At 36.9% G+C, this 15,734-nt stretch overlaps 3 protein-coding genes across 3 annotated transcripts; 2 read left to right on the plus strand and 1 right to left on the minus strand.

The window, feature by feature from the left end:
* The first annotated feature begins 682 nt into the window (after window positions 1-682).
* LOC149044213 (uncharacterized) lies at window positions 683-2,904 on the plus strand. The gene is made up of 3 exons (XM_089210849.1): window positions 683-688; window positions 977-990; window positions 1,749-2,904. Exons 1-3 carry the CDS (start codon window positions 683-685, stop codon window positions 2,260-2,262), a joined length of 534 nt encoding a protein of 177 aa, XP_089066975.1. The 3' UTR covers window positions 2,263-2,904.
* A 2,535-nt stretch (window positions 2,905-5,439) lies between these two features.
* Window positions 5,440-15,504, plus strand: LOC113668770 (E3 ubiquitin-protein ligase TRIM45). The gene is made up of 2 exons (XM_089209281.1): window positions 5,440-5,740; window positions 11,106-15,504. The coding sequence occupies exons 1-2, from the start codon at window positions 5,549-5,551 to the stop codon at window positions 12,960-12,962; spliced, it is 2,049 nt and encodes a 682-aa protein (XP_089065407.1). The 5' UTR covers window positions 5,440-5,548; the 3' UTR covers window positions 12,963-15,504.
* On the minus strand, window positions 6,324-9,156 carry LOC149044214 (uncharacterized). Its single transcript, XM_089209282.1, has 2 exons — window positions 8,686-9,156; window positions 6,324-8,412 (listed from the first exon to the last, which is right to left on the minus strand). The coding sequence occupies exons 1-2, from the start codon at window positions 9,014-9,016 to the stop codon at window positions 6,842-6,844; spliced, it is 1,902 nt and encodes a 633-aa protein (XP_089065408.1). The 5' UTR covers window positions 9,017-9,156; the 3' UTR covers window positions 6,324-6,841.
* Window positions 15,505-15,734: the final 230 nt, after the last annotated feature.

The raw sequence follows: 15,734 nt of genomic DNA on the forward strand, positions 1-15,734 counted from the left end.
CCTCAAATTCAATTACCAGAAATTCCCAAGAGTTCCACACTTCTTAAATTATAGGTAGTTTGTAAAGCTGAGAATTCCTAGGGATTCCAAGTCCTCACAAAACTGGAGTCTTCCTTTCCCAGAAATTCCCAGTAATTCCAAGCTTTTTAAATCAGAGTTAATTTGCATAGTTGGGAATTTTTGAGAATTCCTAGGAATTTCTAGGAATTCCCAGAAAACTGGGAATTCAGTTTGCAAGGGTTATTTGCATAATTGGGAATTTTTGAGAATTCTTAGGAATTCCTAGGAATTCCCAGAAAACTGGGAATTCAGTACGCAAGGGTTGTTTTACTTCGTGGGCAATTTCCTCCACGTCGTCTGAGAACACAGAAACTTTTCCCACTTTAACTCTTGACTTCTAAGGACCATAATTTCTTATAGCGATATTAAGAATTTGTATCTTTGGTAAGACCGTTTAGGATCTCGTCTCCTATGATGGTAATCCCAGCTGTCCATTTAGGATTGTTTCCAACCGCTCCGTCCGCCATCTTAACTTGATTCCGGCAATCAATTCAATACTGGAGCAATGTCAGGTCACGTGAGATGGCGAACTTTTCACTACCAAACAGCACAACATACCCTTGAAAGGTTTTGTCAGACGTAATCATTCCGTAAAATTTAAGGCGAAGGAGTGGATGAATTCATGCAGGTAAGCTGTATGCTACTTTTGTTTTGTATACAAGTGGAGAGGATAGGTTCCAGATTTAGTCAGAACTGACTTTTGCAGGCTGTGAAAGTAGGCGCAAATTCCAAATTTCTAACTTGTCAACTGGGCTTAGACTTACAACATACTTATGCGCGATGATACTGTTAGAGGAATATATGAAGACTCACTGCGAACCGCAGTAGCTCGATGCGATTTGGTTAAAGTTGAAAAAACTTTGCTCATTTCACAGCAATGGATGTCATGTGCATTTCGTGAATTTAATTTTTGCAGGATTTGATCTCTAGGTTAGTTTGTTTGATTATTTGCCTTTATTTAAAAAATATGAAGGAGATAAAATTGTCAAAAATTTACTTTTTGATTTTCGAACCTAGGCTGTAAGTTGTCCATCAAGTGACGAACTTTTTCCTTCTTCTGACAGAGATGAGTTATGTGATTGACTTAAAAAATTTATCTTTTCAAGTCAGTTTTAAGCGTAGAGCTCTGAATCTAGATAATTTACTAAAACGAGAATAGGCAGATATTTGGGTTATGTAGTGATCTTTAATCCTGGAAGTGTCCAAGGTAAAAATGCACACTTTGTGTAAAGTTGTCAATGTTTAGCGAGTTATATTTATACACTAAGTAAATGTTTTTCTTGATCTGGATTGCCAGTCATAGATGTATTCCCAGTTGTGCCTGACTTGGCGAATGAACAGTTCAATTAAATGTGTTTAAAAATACTTAAATTCTCTCAAAGATAAAAACTCAAGCATCCACCCACAAGAATTCCCTGGATGGTATTTCAGGGATGAAGAGAAGCATTGAGTTTCAAGGAAAAAAGAACTGTGGAAGAGATTGGACAGCAATTTCAGGACTTGACTTCTAGTCTTAATATTCACAGTGAGGAATTAGTAAGTGGGGTACAAGAGCTTTAGAAGGCTATAAACTGAACACTTTGCAAATTCAGCACGAAGAATTGGAATTGGCCCTGGATATTGTGCAAAGAAGTGTAGAGTTCACAGAGAAGACTTTCAAACATGGTAGTGAGGTGGAAATTTTGAAGTTGCGCAAACAAATATCTTGGCAGTACCAGTGTTAGTGCTGCAAACTTGCTTTCAAATGGCATTTCCCAAAAATCCAAAATCTCACACAGCAATGGAGGCACTGGTCTGCCATTTGATGTAAACAGTTGGGACTATGTAGTGAGTTCTACTTCATTCTACAATGATAAACATTCATGCAAAGCTAAATTAATTAGCAATATTCATGAAGGTTTTAGCTTCGGGGTCATCAGCACCTGCAGAGGATCACATGGCAATCTGGGAAACTGGTGGGTGTGGAAATCCATACAAATGAAGCACCTTTTGCTCTCAAGTAACATGCATGTTAAGAACAGTTCTATTACAGACTTTGAGAGCAATGACATTGTAGAAATGTACCTGGACTGTGATGAAGGAACACTGATAATATTCAATCAAGGCACCAAAGAGTCAGACATTTGGCATGGCATCAATGGAGATACTTGTCCAATGTTTCACGTGATGAGCCATGGAGACCAGGTCTCTCTACTGCTTTAGAGGGCTCAGAATTTATTTGAATAGATTAAATTATTCTGTAGTATAAACCAAAAACGAATTTTAAAAAGAGTGCAATTTTCAGTTGAGGCAAAAGTAATCTTGGATTGTATTCATTTTGGAATACTGTAAACTCAATTATTGGGTTATATGCAGACCTAAAACATGCATCAGTGGCAAACCTTTTCCAAGTCTCCTACACTCTCCTTATGTTTACTTACGGCTCTTTTAGGCTTTTCAATGCAACAATTTCCCTCACTGTCAAGTTCTGATATGCTTTTGTTGCCTAAATTTTGGTTTTTATGACACTGAATCTTAAATTTTAATTAACAATTACTTTGTACTCAGTTTTGTTTAAAGTGTAGCTGTCTCGTAACTTTTCTATTTCGGTATCAATTCATTGTATTGAAATATTTCCTATTTGACAATTATTCACTGAAGTGGAGGAAAATATCCACCACTTTCATTGACACTGAGGTGAATCTTTGTTTTAGTATACCCAGTACATGTCACATAGCAACTGAAAAAGTACTTTATTTCTGTCTATTTAATGGTTGGAAATTAAGCTCTTGACAGGCAATAATGTCACTCTTAAGCTGGTTAGAAGTGAATAAAGCTTGCTCATCACTTCCTAATTATTCAATATATCAGCTTGGAAAATTATACTTCCATCCAACATTAGTTTTATGTTTTTATTATTACAATAATGTGTCTATTTCTTGTACTTATTTTGTGTAAAGTAAAGTAACTTGAATTTATTAGTGGTAAGATCAGCCCTAACATCTGTGATAAAATGGTTTCTAATTTAGTTTATAAGTTCCCAAAATCCATGGGGACAGCACTGGAAACATGGTGTTTCCTTTCTATTTGACATCTTAACTCTAAAATCAGTATGCATATTCTCCATACTGTTCTCTATACATTTTCTTAAGATGCTAATGTGGAGAATTTGTCTAACAATCAATAGCTTCTTTAGTTGGTGATCAGCTCCTTTATTCTCCTGACCTTCATGTTTGATTTAGGTGTGATAGGGTAAAGAGAAATTAGATGCCAGTCACTCTTGGGGTTTAAGGGTTAAGTTTTCACCTGATAATTATTAATGAGTAGCTCACTGGAACAATTGTTTGACATTGATGTTAAATTCCAACAGTCCATCTCACTCCAGAGCATGATGTTTTATTGGGTAGTTACAATTATAGTTGATGGAGAATAAAAAATAAAATCATGAAAAAAAAAAAATAATAAACTGAAAACAAACCCTCGATAATTTTTTTGAAAGTATGACTAGATAATTATGATGCCATTGATACCTCAGGCCCACTCTTCCTCTCTGCAATGGATGTAGGTGCTAGGTGACTATAGTTTTGTCCTTTAAGACGCGAGAGAGCAAGATAGTGAGTCTGAGTCCAGTAAGCTTCTTTGAACACAAACTTTAATCACTTGAGAGGCAGGTTACCTTTAGAGCTAACGAAAACAACAACAACGCGATAGCGACTCTCTTATTATGAAATATGTTTTTTTGTTTCGTGTAACCCGAGAACTGACACGTGAGTAGTCCGAAGTGATTACATAACAGTTGAGAGTTACATAAGAAAGAAAAAGCAAACGTTGATGTCCGGAAGGTTTTTTTTGCATATCATAACAACTATTACCAGCCTAATCCTCTGTCTTCCAATGACTACAAGCTGTTCATGAGATCTGATTTAACATACTGGTATCAAGCTGGAGGAAGATAGATATTTTGTTTGAACCGTTTGAAATGCTTCTCTGCAAATTCATACAGATTTGCATGAATTGAAATTCATATGTAAATCACAAGCTTATGTTAAGTTTCCACCTATAAATTTCTCTAATAGAATAATAATTTTTACCTAAAATTGAGTATCAAATGAAGGAGACCTTTTAACCATGGGCCTTAGCTAAATAATTCTCACCTATATTTGCTTTATTAGCAGGTATTCTTGTTTCTCATCTATATAAATTTATAATTGTCAAGCTCATTACAGAATGAATAGTCTCAATAAAAATGGATGAGACATCAGACATGAGACAGAAAATTCACTAAGATGTTATTGATTTCAAATTGATGATTTTCAAAGCATCATATGTCCCTTTAAGAGGCCTACTTGCAGTAGTTATATACATAATGTGCACTTTTGTTTTTATTCATTTACTTGTTTATTCCTCTTTTCTATACATTCTACACTTTTATCTCTAAATACCTATTTTTTATTGATGTATTTCTTTGATTTTCTTTTTTCAAGATTATGAAGTGCCATAGAGTAATATATATAGCCCTATATAAATGTAATAAATTATTATAACTATTATTATTTGTGTTTTTTTAATAGTCCAATTTACTTTTATGTGCTTGGTTGCCAAGCCTTTGAACGGGAGTGAGGCTAAGGGTGGCCTTGTTATGATGCAGACATTGCTGCTTTTCAAATATAAATCACTTTGTTATTGTGCTAACTAGATACTGGTCTCTATCATGACAAGGTCACCTTCAGCCTCACTCCAAATCAAAGGCCTGGCAACCAAGTACACAACTGTAAAATGGCCTATTGCTCTAAAATCCTTATAAAAATATCTATGTGTCCTTTTCGTCTTTTTTATTTGCCTTCCTATTTCGAAATGCCTTATCAGCTTTCCAAAATCTGAGAAGTTTTATAAATTCTCCACACAGTTTTAAGGCATGTTAAAACAGCAAACGGGTCATTAGAATGGACATACTTTTTAATCACCCAGAGCAACTTACCAAATTCACAACAACAAAATTTCCTTAGCCTGTATTTCAATAAATGTTCTGTGCTCCATCTTTTGGCTATCAGCTTTTCTCTTGCTTTTGGGTTACCAACTCCTTTGTAAATCAGCTGGCTTGTTTTTTTGGGTTTTTTTGGCTTGGGAAGCTCAACTGTTCATCCATCACCATCTGGTGATATAAATTAGGGCTGGAATGTTAGTTATTTCATTGAGTTAATCTCCTTAAGAGGTTGTCAATTTAAGATCATAGGTAGCTAGAAAACCTTTAGCCTTTTCAAATTCCGACTGAAAAACGCAATTTATTTAATTTTTGTTGCTTTTTCTAAGCCTGCCGAACTGCATATTTGTACTCATTGCGTACCTACGTTGGTAAAGGGTGGAACTTACATCAAGAACATATCATCACGTGATTTTCCAGACCGTTGATTTCCCCGAACTCTGAGCTCTCATACTTTCCACGCAGTCGTCGAACTGTCTTGTGTGATTATTTCACTCTTTTCCTTGTTAGGAAGGAGATCTACCAAAGATGGCTACAGCTCCAACGTTGGCCGCAAATCTAGAGAAGGAGTTGGAATGCACTGTGTGCTTAGAGCAGTTCAAAGATCCCAAAGTTCTTCCGTGCCTTCATTCCTTTTGCAAAATATGTCTGGAGGGGCTGGTCTGTAGAGAAGGAAACACTTGGAAGTTAAACTGCCCTTCTTGTCGGATTATTGTAGAGGTAAGCTTGTGAATGTGGTGTACCATTCTTAAGAGTCGTGATGTGAAATCTTTGGGTGTTCGGCCACACCTCTACAGGGTCTTTGTAGAACTGTACGCACATGTGCGCATTGGAGTAATGAAAGGGTGGGTTTGAATTGACCCTGCACGAGTATTCTTTGAAGATTGAAGGATATGTGAAACAACAATAAAGTTATAGCACCATGTAGCAATGTTCCGTAATCTTTTGCAGAAAATGTGATTTTTCAGACGATACTCGAATTCGCTTTCTAGCCGCCATCGCGTTACAGAGATGGCTTTACGCCGATTTCGCTACTCGTCGATTTCGCCATATGTTCATTACTAACATGCCAAATTCGTTGCCTCTGTTAATTCACAGTTTTAATTTCTCTTTTAACCATAAACCACAAGCAGTATCTGTAATTTATACTCCCAACTGCGTGATTGCCGTTTTCAGAAGTTAGTTAAGGTGGGACTTAACCTAAAAAAGACCCCTTTTTTCAATGACTTGTCACATCCACAGTTTTTAGTTAAACCATATAAAACCATATATCACTGAAAAGCTAATGAATCACAGATTTCAGTTTTTTCAATTATTTCTGCACACAGTTTATTTGTAACCTGATACCAGCAAAATATTGTTACCCCATACTGTGCACAACCCACATGTACTCTAGAAAAGAAATCTTGATATGGAATGCAGCTAGCTCTGATTTGTTTTTATAACTATATAGTATATAGGCTAATCATGGGGATGAGCATAGAGTTTTAAAAAATATAAAAAACTTTGGTTCCAGCCTCCAGTTAAAGTAAAGCAAAATTTTTGGGGTGAATTTCCACCACAATTTTCTTTGTAACTTTTGACAAAGTAAAGCTACAGAAAAACCCTTTGCTCATTCCCAGACACTCTTTGAAAGCAATAAACATTGAAAATTTCAAGTCAATTGGTTAAATCCTCTATGAGATATGTTTTCTAGAATGCGCAAAATGCACATTTTGAGAAAAGTGCGATTAAAGTTAAAAAGCTAAAACGAAGATTGTCTGCACAAATTTGCATGGCTATGAACTATCCAATATCATAGCAAATGTTTCTTTCAGTCACTTAGAAGCCTCCAGGTTCATAGGTATCACCATCAGCCTCCCGTAGGGCATCTTCTCTGCGTGTGCGCCTCATTTGCTCTCCTTGCCGGCGCTTCTTTTCTTTAGCAGAGGTCTGAAGGTCCGATTTTCTCAACCGCCTCTTGTCCTTTTCTTCTGAGGCCTTCTGAGTGTACTCCCCTGCTGGAATTACCAGTCTCTGCATTATTCTTGCTCTGCTGGCAGCTCCACTATGAAAATGGCACACAGTAGAAGCAACTGCACATCTAATCACCTTGGCACCATGATGCTTGTGTTTTGGGCAGCGTGCCCACACCAGTCCGTTGATGCATTCATTGCGATTTTGGGTGGCGCCACGCACACACCTTTGGAGCAGCTTAGTTTCACTAAGTGTGATGAATGTTGGCTTCAGCAGTTCAAAGAACACTTCAGGCAAACAGTCACCTGCTTCATAAGTATTTGTTCCAGTAGCACAATCTTGTTGCCATTTACACCAGGAATCCTCACCAACAGGGCAGAAGCGATGTTGTTTAGCAGCATCTTGTGACTGGACACTGTGATGGAGGATGGCAATGATATTTTTCTTCATGGTGTAAACAACAACATCAACCTCTCTTTCTGTTAGGTTTGCTTTAGTTAGGGTGTTTTGTCTAATGGCTAGACCATAGTACTTCTGAAGGCGTTTAATGCGGCTCTCAGTCAGTCGGCCCCGTCCTCCAATGGGTTTGCCATCTGCAAGTTTACCTTTGGTTCTTGCTTTAAGATTAAGTAGGTGCTTGCCCATGCGTTTTTGCACGTGCCCAACACAATCCAGTTTTTCCACCTTGCAGTCATCGCCATATATATTCTCCACAGTATTGAATGCCTTACTGTCTCCGTCAGAAACCATCCATTTATACCTTATTTTATGCAGTTCCACAGATCTACTCCAAACAACTATGGCACCCTCAGCTTCCATTGCAGGTGAGCTTCCATTAAAATTAATGTCACACTCATTGGAAGCAAGATGCTCAATCTGCCATGCTTCGAACTCCCCGTCAGTTTGACACTGAGACCTTTTCATGGTACATTTCCGGCATTCTTTTGAAAGGACATGATAATCAAGAACCTCTCCAGTGTCTACAGATATAACAAAAACAACTCCAGTCAGAGAGGTAAACCCCCTTTTCGCCCATGTACCATCAAACGAAACGGCTGCATCGACTACATCATCATTGACTTCATCTCCACTTTCCTTCAGGATGTACTCGCGAACTCTTATCCCTGCCTGTGTCATTTCATCTTTGGCTTCAGCTTCTAAAGCCTCAAGTATTGTGTCTACTTGTCTGTAATAAGCAGGTAGTGATAGACATGGCATGTTCATGATGCTGCAAAAGGTTACTAGCCCTTCATAGCCACCTCCTGTCTCCAGAGAATGATAGACTGCACGACGATTTACGTCAAAAGATTGCCCTTTCTTTGTTATTGTATCTGATGTTTTCAATGGTGTAGCTTCAAGGCAGGAGCTACACTCCACAGAGAGGTCTGCCATTAGCCCATTTCTCCCAGAAGAATTCTCCTTCAGAGTTAAACTCCCTAGAACATAATAACAGTATACACTAAAGTTATTTTGTGCATTCTCATACATGTATATGAGTCACAAAATTTATTCACCACATACCACACAACAGACAGTTACAACTGTAATTTTTAATAAATGAAAACAATAAAGATAGTACTGAAGAGAAGTAAAAAAACATTCTTAGAGAAAAAAATGGAAACTGCACACTGTTACTAGCATATGCTACGAGACATGAACAGTAAAGAAAAGGTTAAAAGTAAAACAGATGTTCACTTATGTTTTCTCACCTTCCTCGCACACATGTGCTTCAGACAACGTGGCATATAATTTCTTGAGGTCTACAAGTCTGTATCCCTCTCCCTGAAAATCATTTACATCAGAAATCTTTGATGAACTATCTGGTGAATCTTCTGGTCTCATTTTGAGTCTCGAAGCACTGATGGAAGCACTTTCGGCATCTGACAGAGCCTCATCACACGAGGAACTCGATGCTGAGTTTGTGACTTCTCTATCCGCACGCGGCATTTTCTTCGCTTTCCTTGCGTATCTCTGCACTCCAGTAAAAGGCTTTCCTTTCCGCTTTCTTCTATATACAGTATTCTTCTTCCCTCCTGGCATTTTAGACAAAAACTTCGCTGATATAAAACTCGAATCTCGCTCTCACAGTATCTCCACAGTTGAAAACACGCCAGCTTTCAATCCCACGCCACCTCCGACTAGCTATACTTCATGTAAGGGGTCATATAGCTTCCTCTTGAAAATACTGAGGAAATTCTAGGAATTGGATGGACTTTCGGGCTTCAAATTGGAGCAAGACTGAAAGATGCTACGTTGCGTTGCCATGGTAACCAAAAATATTTTTTTACTAGCTTGCAGAAAACTTATCGTAGGCAACAAAATAAAGCAAATTAGTCTTAAAAACTCATGTCATGGCTTTCTTCTATGCCTGAAGTTTCAGATTTCTCCAAAAACAAAAATTGCATTTTGTAGTCAAATTTTAGGTTAAGTCCCACCTTAAACTGATCATATGCAAATTGTCTTCTAGTTTGCTTTTAACCGCCTCGTTGATTTTTGAGTTATTTTTAAAGAAAAAAAAAACCTATGTTAGCGTATAGAGAGCGGTATGTTGCTCACACCGATCAGATTGTTTAGGGTAGGTATCTTGCACCAATCACATCGCCGCATTAAGGTATGTATCCCGCACCAATCAGAGCGTCGTTTTTGTTCTTTGGTTTGAGAGGTGTTCAAATTTCAACGAAGTTATGGAGGATTCGGAGGGAGCGGTTCGTAAAATGGAATCATCTTTTAGAATGAGAGATTTTGGCTTTTCTGCGTTTTTAACGTGTACTTTACTGCGCTTTAAGAGAAATGCGATACCACTGATGAAAGTAGAAAGACAGATGAAAGAAATCAGATTACCTATAATAAATGTGTTACTCATGTTGTGAAAATAATGGATAGTTGTTCGAGAGAAAATGCAGTCCTGTGCACTGTAGCACGACCATGGTTGTTGTTCCTTCACGACGAGAGTGAGTGGAAAAAATATGAATCAAATATTGCTCGAGGTGTCGTTGAATTGCACCGAACATTTTGATTTAAGCAGTTCTTTAACGGCGAGCTATATTGCAAGATTCATGATTTGTTGAGTGTGCCGTTTATAGTTTGGTTTGCTCGCGGCTATCTCTAGATGATTGTCTGATTAAAATTAACAATGAATGATTGTGTGTATGTTTTCGATTGTGTGTATGTTTTCGATGCCTGGAAAAAGTGATCTTGTGGAGTCGTATGTGTTTGGCTAAGGACGAATCTAGATACCATCGTTAGCATGTTTATTTGATTTTGTTATCTGGCTAGAGAGGCTAAACATTGATAGTCGTTTTTCTAGGTCTGCCATAAAATGGCAGAGAAAACAAAAGTTCCCGTAAATCATTTGTGGGAATTGGTTACTTATGGCCATCGTGATCTTCGTATTACGGCAAATATAGTCAATCCCTCCTGTTTGAGGGATTTTGTGTAAAGGGAGCTCACATCCAGAGTGGCGTGTTTTCAATAAAGTTGAGTGTAATAAAGTTCAATAAAGGTAGTATCTTTTATCAGATTTCCTTAAAACAAGATGTTAGTTCTAAAATATCGTGGAAGGAGAATGTAGGATGAACTTAGTAGCGAATTTGGCATGTAAGTAGCGAACATGTAGTAAACTCAAACATAGCGTATTCGACAAGTATGTCTATTTTACAATAAATTGAGCATTTCAACGACGCTCTTGAATATGCAGGAGGGAATCCAAAAAAGTTTTGGTTCCATAAAAAGGAAACTTAGGCAACTATTTTCTCTCCAACTCTTAATTGCTATCTGTGCTTTTCAAATGATTTAAACAAGATTTTCGCTTTGCTATCTTCATCTGATAGAAAATTAATCAGATTAATTTATTCACACAGTCGCTTTTGATGTTGTTTAGATGATTTAAATGATTTGACTGACAAACAAGACAAGAACCGTTAAACAAACTGAATGTTAGCGAAATGCTTGGAAGCCTTTGAACTAGTTCCATGAACCAGTGTAGAGACCGCGGTAGTTGAAATAAAAAAGACAAAGAATTTGGTTTAGCATTCGCACAAGCTCTGTACGTATACACTTATTAGTTGAGAAAAACATTTAAACAGCATATTGTGACATCATATTCTTGCTTCTGTTTTATTTGTACCAGCTTCCTAAGGGAAAAGTTGATTCCCTGCCAGTTAATTTCTTCCTCAACAACTTCATGTCCATGGTTTCACTTCATGAAGAATGTAGTATTTGCGATAGTGGAGACCCTCCTGTCAACAGATGTAACACATGCAGCCACTTCCTTTGTGAGTTTTGCTCTCAAGCACATCGAAGAGGGCGTAACTCAAGGACACACTGTCTGGTGTCACTTGAAGAAGCCAAAAATATGGGATCTGTAGCTGTAACAAAACCTAGCGTCTGCAAGGAACATGAAGGAGAGTTGTTGAAGCTGTTTTGCGAGATATGTGATGAAGCTATCTGTAGAGACTGCACCATTGTGAAGCATCATGAACACAAGTATACTTTTGTCAAAGATACTTTTGTAGAGAAAAGGGAAAGTCTGGTAAAGATTCTCTTACAGACTAAAGGAAAAGCAGGGTTACTAAAGGAGGCAATCGATAGAGTCTCAGAGATGAGAAGAGGTGTTGAATTGCATGCCGAACAGACTGTTCAAGAAGTGATCAATACTTTTCAGAAGCAAACAGCCTGTCTGAATGCTCGCTGTGAGGAATTAATTCATGGTGTGCAAGAACTGAAAAAGGTCAAAGAAAAGTCACTAGAAGTCCAGCAAGAGGAACTAGAATCAGCCTTGTGCAGTGTGCAAAGCAGTGTGAAATTCACAGAGAAAGCTTTGGAAAATGGCAGTGAGGTGGAAATTTTGAACATGCGCAAAAAAATGTCCAGCCGTCTACAGGAACTAAATTCTGAAATATGGCAACTAGAGCCATGTGCACACGATGTCTTTAGGTTTCATGCTGATGAACAACTTTACCAAGTGTTAACCAGCTATGGAACCATCACAGATCTTTGTACAGAGGCTAGCATATCAACAGTCACTATGGGGCATGGTTTAGAGGGTGTGATGTATAATATGATCATAGGGCAACCAGTTGAATTCACGGTTACTGCGAAAGAGAAGAATGGAGTGAAACGAAAAGAAGGCGGTGACAAATGTGAAGTAAAAATTTGTGCACCAGAAGGAAAAAATGTATTTGATGATGTGGCTCAATTTCCAGCCAAAGATGTCGGTAATGGAACGTACAGCTTCAACTTTACTCCAAACCAAAGGGATGTGCAGTACCAGTTGTCAGTGAAATTGAATGGTCATCATGTTAAAGGTAGTCCTTGCATCTGGCTCAGTGAAAGATGGCTACTCTTCACAGAAAAACGTGAATCTCCCGTCATTTTGCTGGATAAAGATTCAAGGGTGGCAACTTATGCGACATTTGAGGAAAATGATCAAGACGATTATGAAGACACGGATGAAGAATCAGATTTACACCTAAACAAAGAAACTGTTGTAAAAGCAATTAAAACCTTTTTAAAAAACCCACGTACTGTCTTAGATAAAATTAAGGATTTTGGTGCAGATGAAGACACAGATGAAGACACTGATGAAGACACAGACCCATTTGAATACTTGAATGAAAGACTCACAGTCTTTGGTACTTCTTCATTTCATGTTGGAAAGCATTCATGGAAAGTCAAAATATCAGGTGAAGTTTCTAATGGATTTTCCTTTGGTGTTGGTGTCAGCAAGGAAATGAGGTGCCCTTCTACGGACCAGTGGATGTGGGAGGCAGGAGAAAAGTACCAACCTTCACATACTCAGGAAAGTACATTAAAAAACTGTGAAAATGGCGACATCATTGAATTTTATCTGGACTGTGATAACAGAAAGTTAAAAATCTACAACCAGCGCACCAAGGAGAGTGACTCATGGCAAGGTATCAAAGGTAAAGTGCGTCCTGTGTTTGAGATGTCTAAAGATGGTCAAGAGGTTTCTTTAATTTTATAAAGAAAGGAAACCAATTAATTGGAATCTAATTAAAATCATGTTAATCTTGCTCGACTGACAAAAATCTAATACAGTCATCGTAATTTGTCCATACAGGATAAATGAAATCTGAAAGTGGAAGGAAATCAATGTTAAATAGGGGCAAATTTTGCCAAAATGAAATATTGAGGTAAAATTTTAGTCTCATTATCATTACTGTCATCATTATCATCATTATTGCTGTTATTGTCATTACCTTAACCCTTTAACTTCCAAAAATGATTAACATGAAACCTCTCCCTATAATACCATACATCATTCAGCAAACAGGTAATGAGAATATTCAAGCTTATCAGGTAAAAGCTGTTATCTTCATCTAGCACCAACTTCTCATAACTAATTTGCAAGGAAATGTGTGGCTGCTAGAGGGGAGAATTTACAATCAGATCTTAAGAGTTAGAGGGTTAAGAATTTCAGATAATACAGCTTGTACATGATAAGATTTTTTTTCCACTTGTTTCCAAAAGCAGTCACTGTGCTTATGCTAGAAGACATAAAATTGATTTTACACTTTGATTGTAGTTTAAATCTAATTTATAGTGCTGTATGCAAATATGTAGTTCATAACGTTATTATTTCAGGTATATTCTATGGTGGAAACAAAAATCTGATTCTGTGATAGGGCAACATGAGAAAAACCAGACTGAGTTTAAGAGCCTTAAGGTACATCTTTGCAACAACTAACTGAAATGCAAAAACTAAGTTAAGTATTTGTTGGTATGTTTGAAATAAGGACTGATTATTTGAGAGTCTTCTCAAGCCTGAGGGAGTGAAGAGAGATCTTTAAATATTGAGCCACTAACAATAACAATTGAATATTAATTTCTGGAAGCAAAGTTACTTAGTAAAGCTCAGTAGGCATAGTTGTCATAGAAGAACAAAATTATTGCAAACTGTAGCAACAATAATACAATTGAATTCTACATGAACCAGGACACCGGGCCACTAAAACTGCTTAGTGCATAGCACACCAAAGAGTCTGACACTTGGCAAAGTGTCAAGGGTATAGAGCATCCTATGTTTGAAACGAATACAATTGGAAACGCAATTGGAAAACATGGTTTTTGAGGAAAACAAGATGAGTTAAGGTATGTAGTTTGTAAAACAATCAATATTTTAAAAATTGTTTTCTCCCCTAGATTTTTTGTTGTTGAAATTTTAATCAATGACAAATCCACTTCTTGTTACAACAACACAACAGAAATTGATCATGCTATTGTATTCCTCTGTAAAATAAAAGAGGACAATTTTTTATCACCTTGTTTTTTGGCGCAATTGCAATCCATCAGTTCATTACCATATCAAATTTGGATGGATTTTAGTTTTTAGGGTGTCTTGTATAATTAGTACTCTTAGCTGAAATGCTTTCAAAGTCACTTTTGAATAGAAACCAAAACAACAAATTGGTCACCAAACTTTTGTTACCAGAAAAAAAATTCAAGAAGACACTTTGAATATTATATGATGCACAGAGCCAATAACAGCAAAGTGTGTGTTTGTGGCTGAATTTGGTTTTCTTGGATACCAAAAGAGATAATTTTTAATAGAATATGATGACTTAGCTTGAGTAATATTTTAAGAAGATTTCTATCTAAATTTGACTTCATATTTGAATAACAGTAGTGAAAACATAACAACTTGCTACACATTTGCTTAGCACAAGTCGCCAAAAATTACAGATTGCCAAATTGACAACTTACATTGCAAATTTATCCAACTTTTTTCTAGTTATAGCTTGGAGCTTGTGTTACTCATTTTGTGGCCTTATGTAAATACCAGTATTATTTCACTTATTTAGAATTAAAGAGCAATCCCCTTTGTGCATGGGTGCTCTTAAGGTACCTGAATGAGATTACCACTATTTTCAACGGCCCCTAATTATATAAGTCATTCCTGGAGGTCTCATGCCTAGCTTTGTCTCATGGTAATCTCTTTAGATAATTATATAGTTGTATCAAATGTTATAACTGTTTATGTGTTTTCATTAGAATATTCATACTAAAATCAAACTGCAGCAAAACTGTATGACAACCTGAGGTGCAATGCACCTATTTGGGCAGGTATGATGTAGTGATAGATTTTCTGAGATTGTTTTTGTAGAGTTTAGAGGAAAAACAACAAATGACCAAGTATATGAATCCTAGACATTGTTGTTTTTAATTGCCCAAGGCCTGAAATTCCTTGTTAGAAAAGACATTTTAAACACTTACTTAACCCTTTAACTCCCATGAGTGACCAAGACAGAATTTCTCCTTACAATATAAATACAACATTAAGCAGGCAAGTGATGAGAAAAAAAAAACATCAATAAGGAGATTTTAAGTAGATCTAATACCAAACTCTATAAACTAACATCACAAGAACTGTATAGCAGATGGTAAGGAGAATTACTAATGAGATCTTGGGAAGTAAAGGGCTAACTAAGTTTATAGGCTTAAATTTTTTATCAGATGAAAAATTCCAACAAGACTTCTGTAATAAAGTTTGACATTCTTCTTGGTAAGAACATCCAAGTGTTCAGTTGCGAAAAAAGGAGCCTGCACTGCAAGTTATTACACTGTGTACTGACAAACTGCCCTTAGTGCCGAATATGCTGTCACATAGCCTGATTCTAAGGAAAGCTTTGAAAGAGACATCATGTTTACACCCTCCCACCCTAACATCATTGTGCACAATCTTCATACTGTTCCTTTAGCATTTTGTAAGTTACTCACAAGGAGAATTTGTTTAACA

Source organism: Pocillopora damicornis, chromosome 6, assembly GCF_964200805.1.
Source record: "Pocillopora damicornis chromosome 6, jaPocDami1.2, whole genome shotgun sequence".
NCBI lineage: Eukaryota > Metazoa > Cnidaria > Anthozoa > Scleractinia > Pocilloporidae > Pocillopora > Pocillopora damicornis.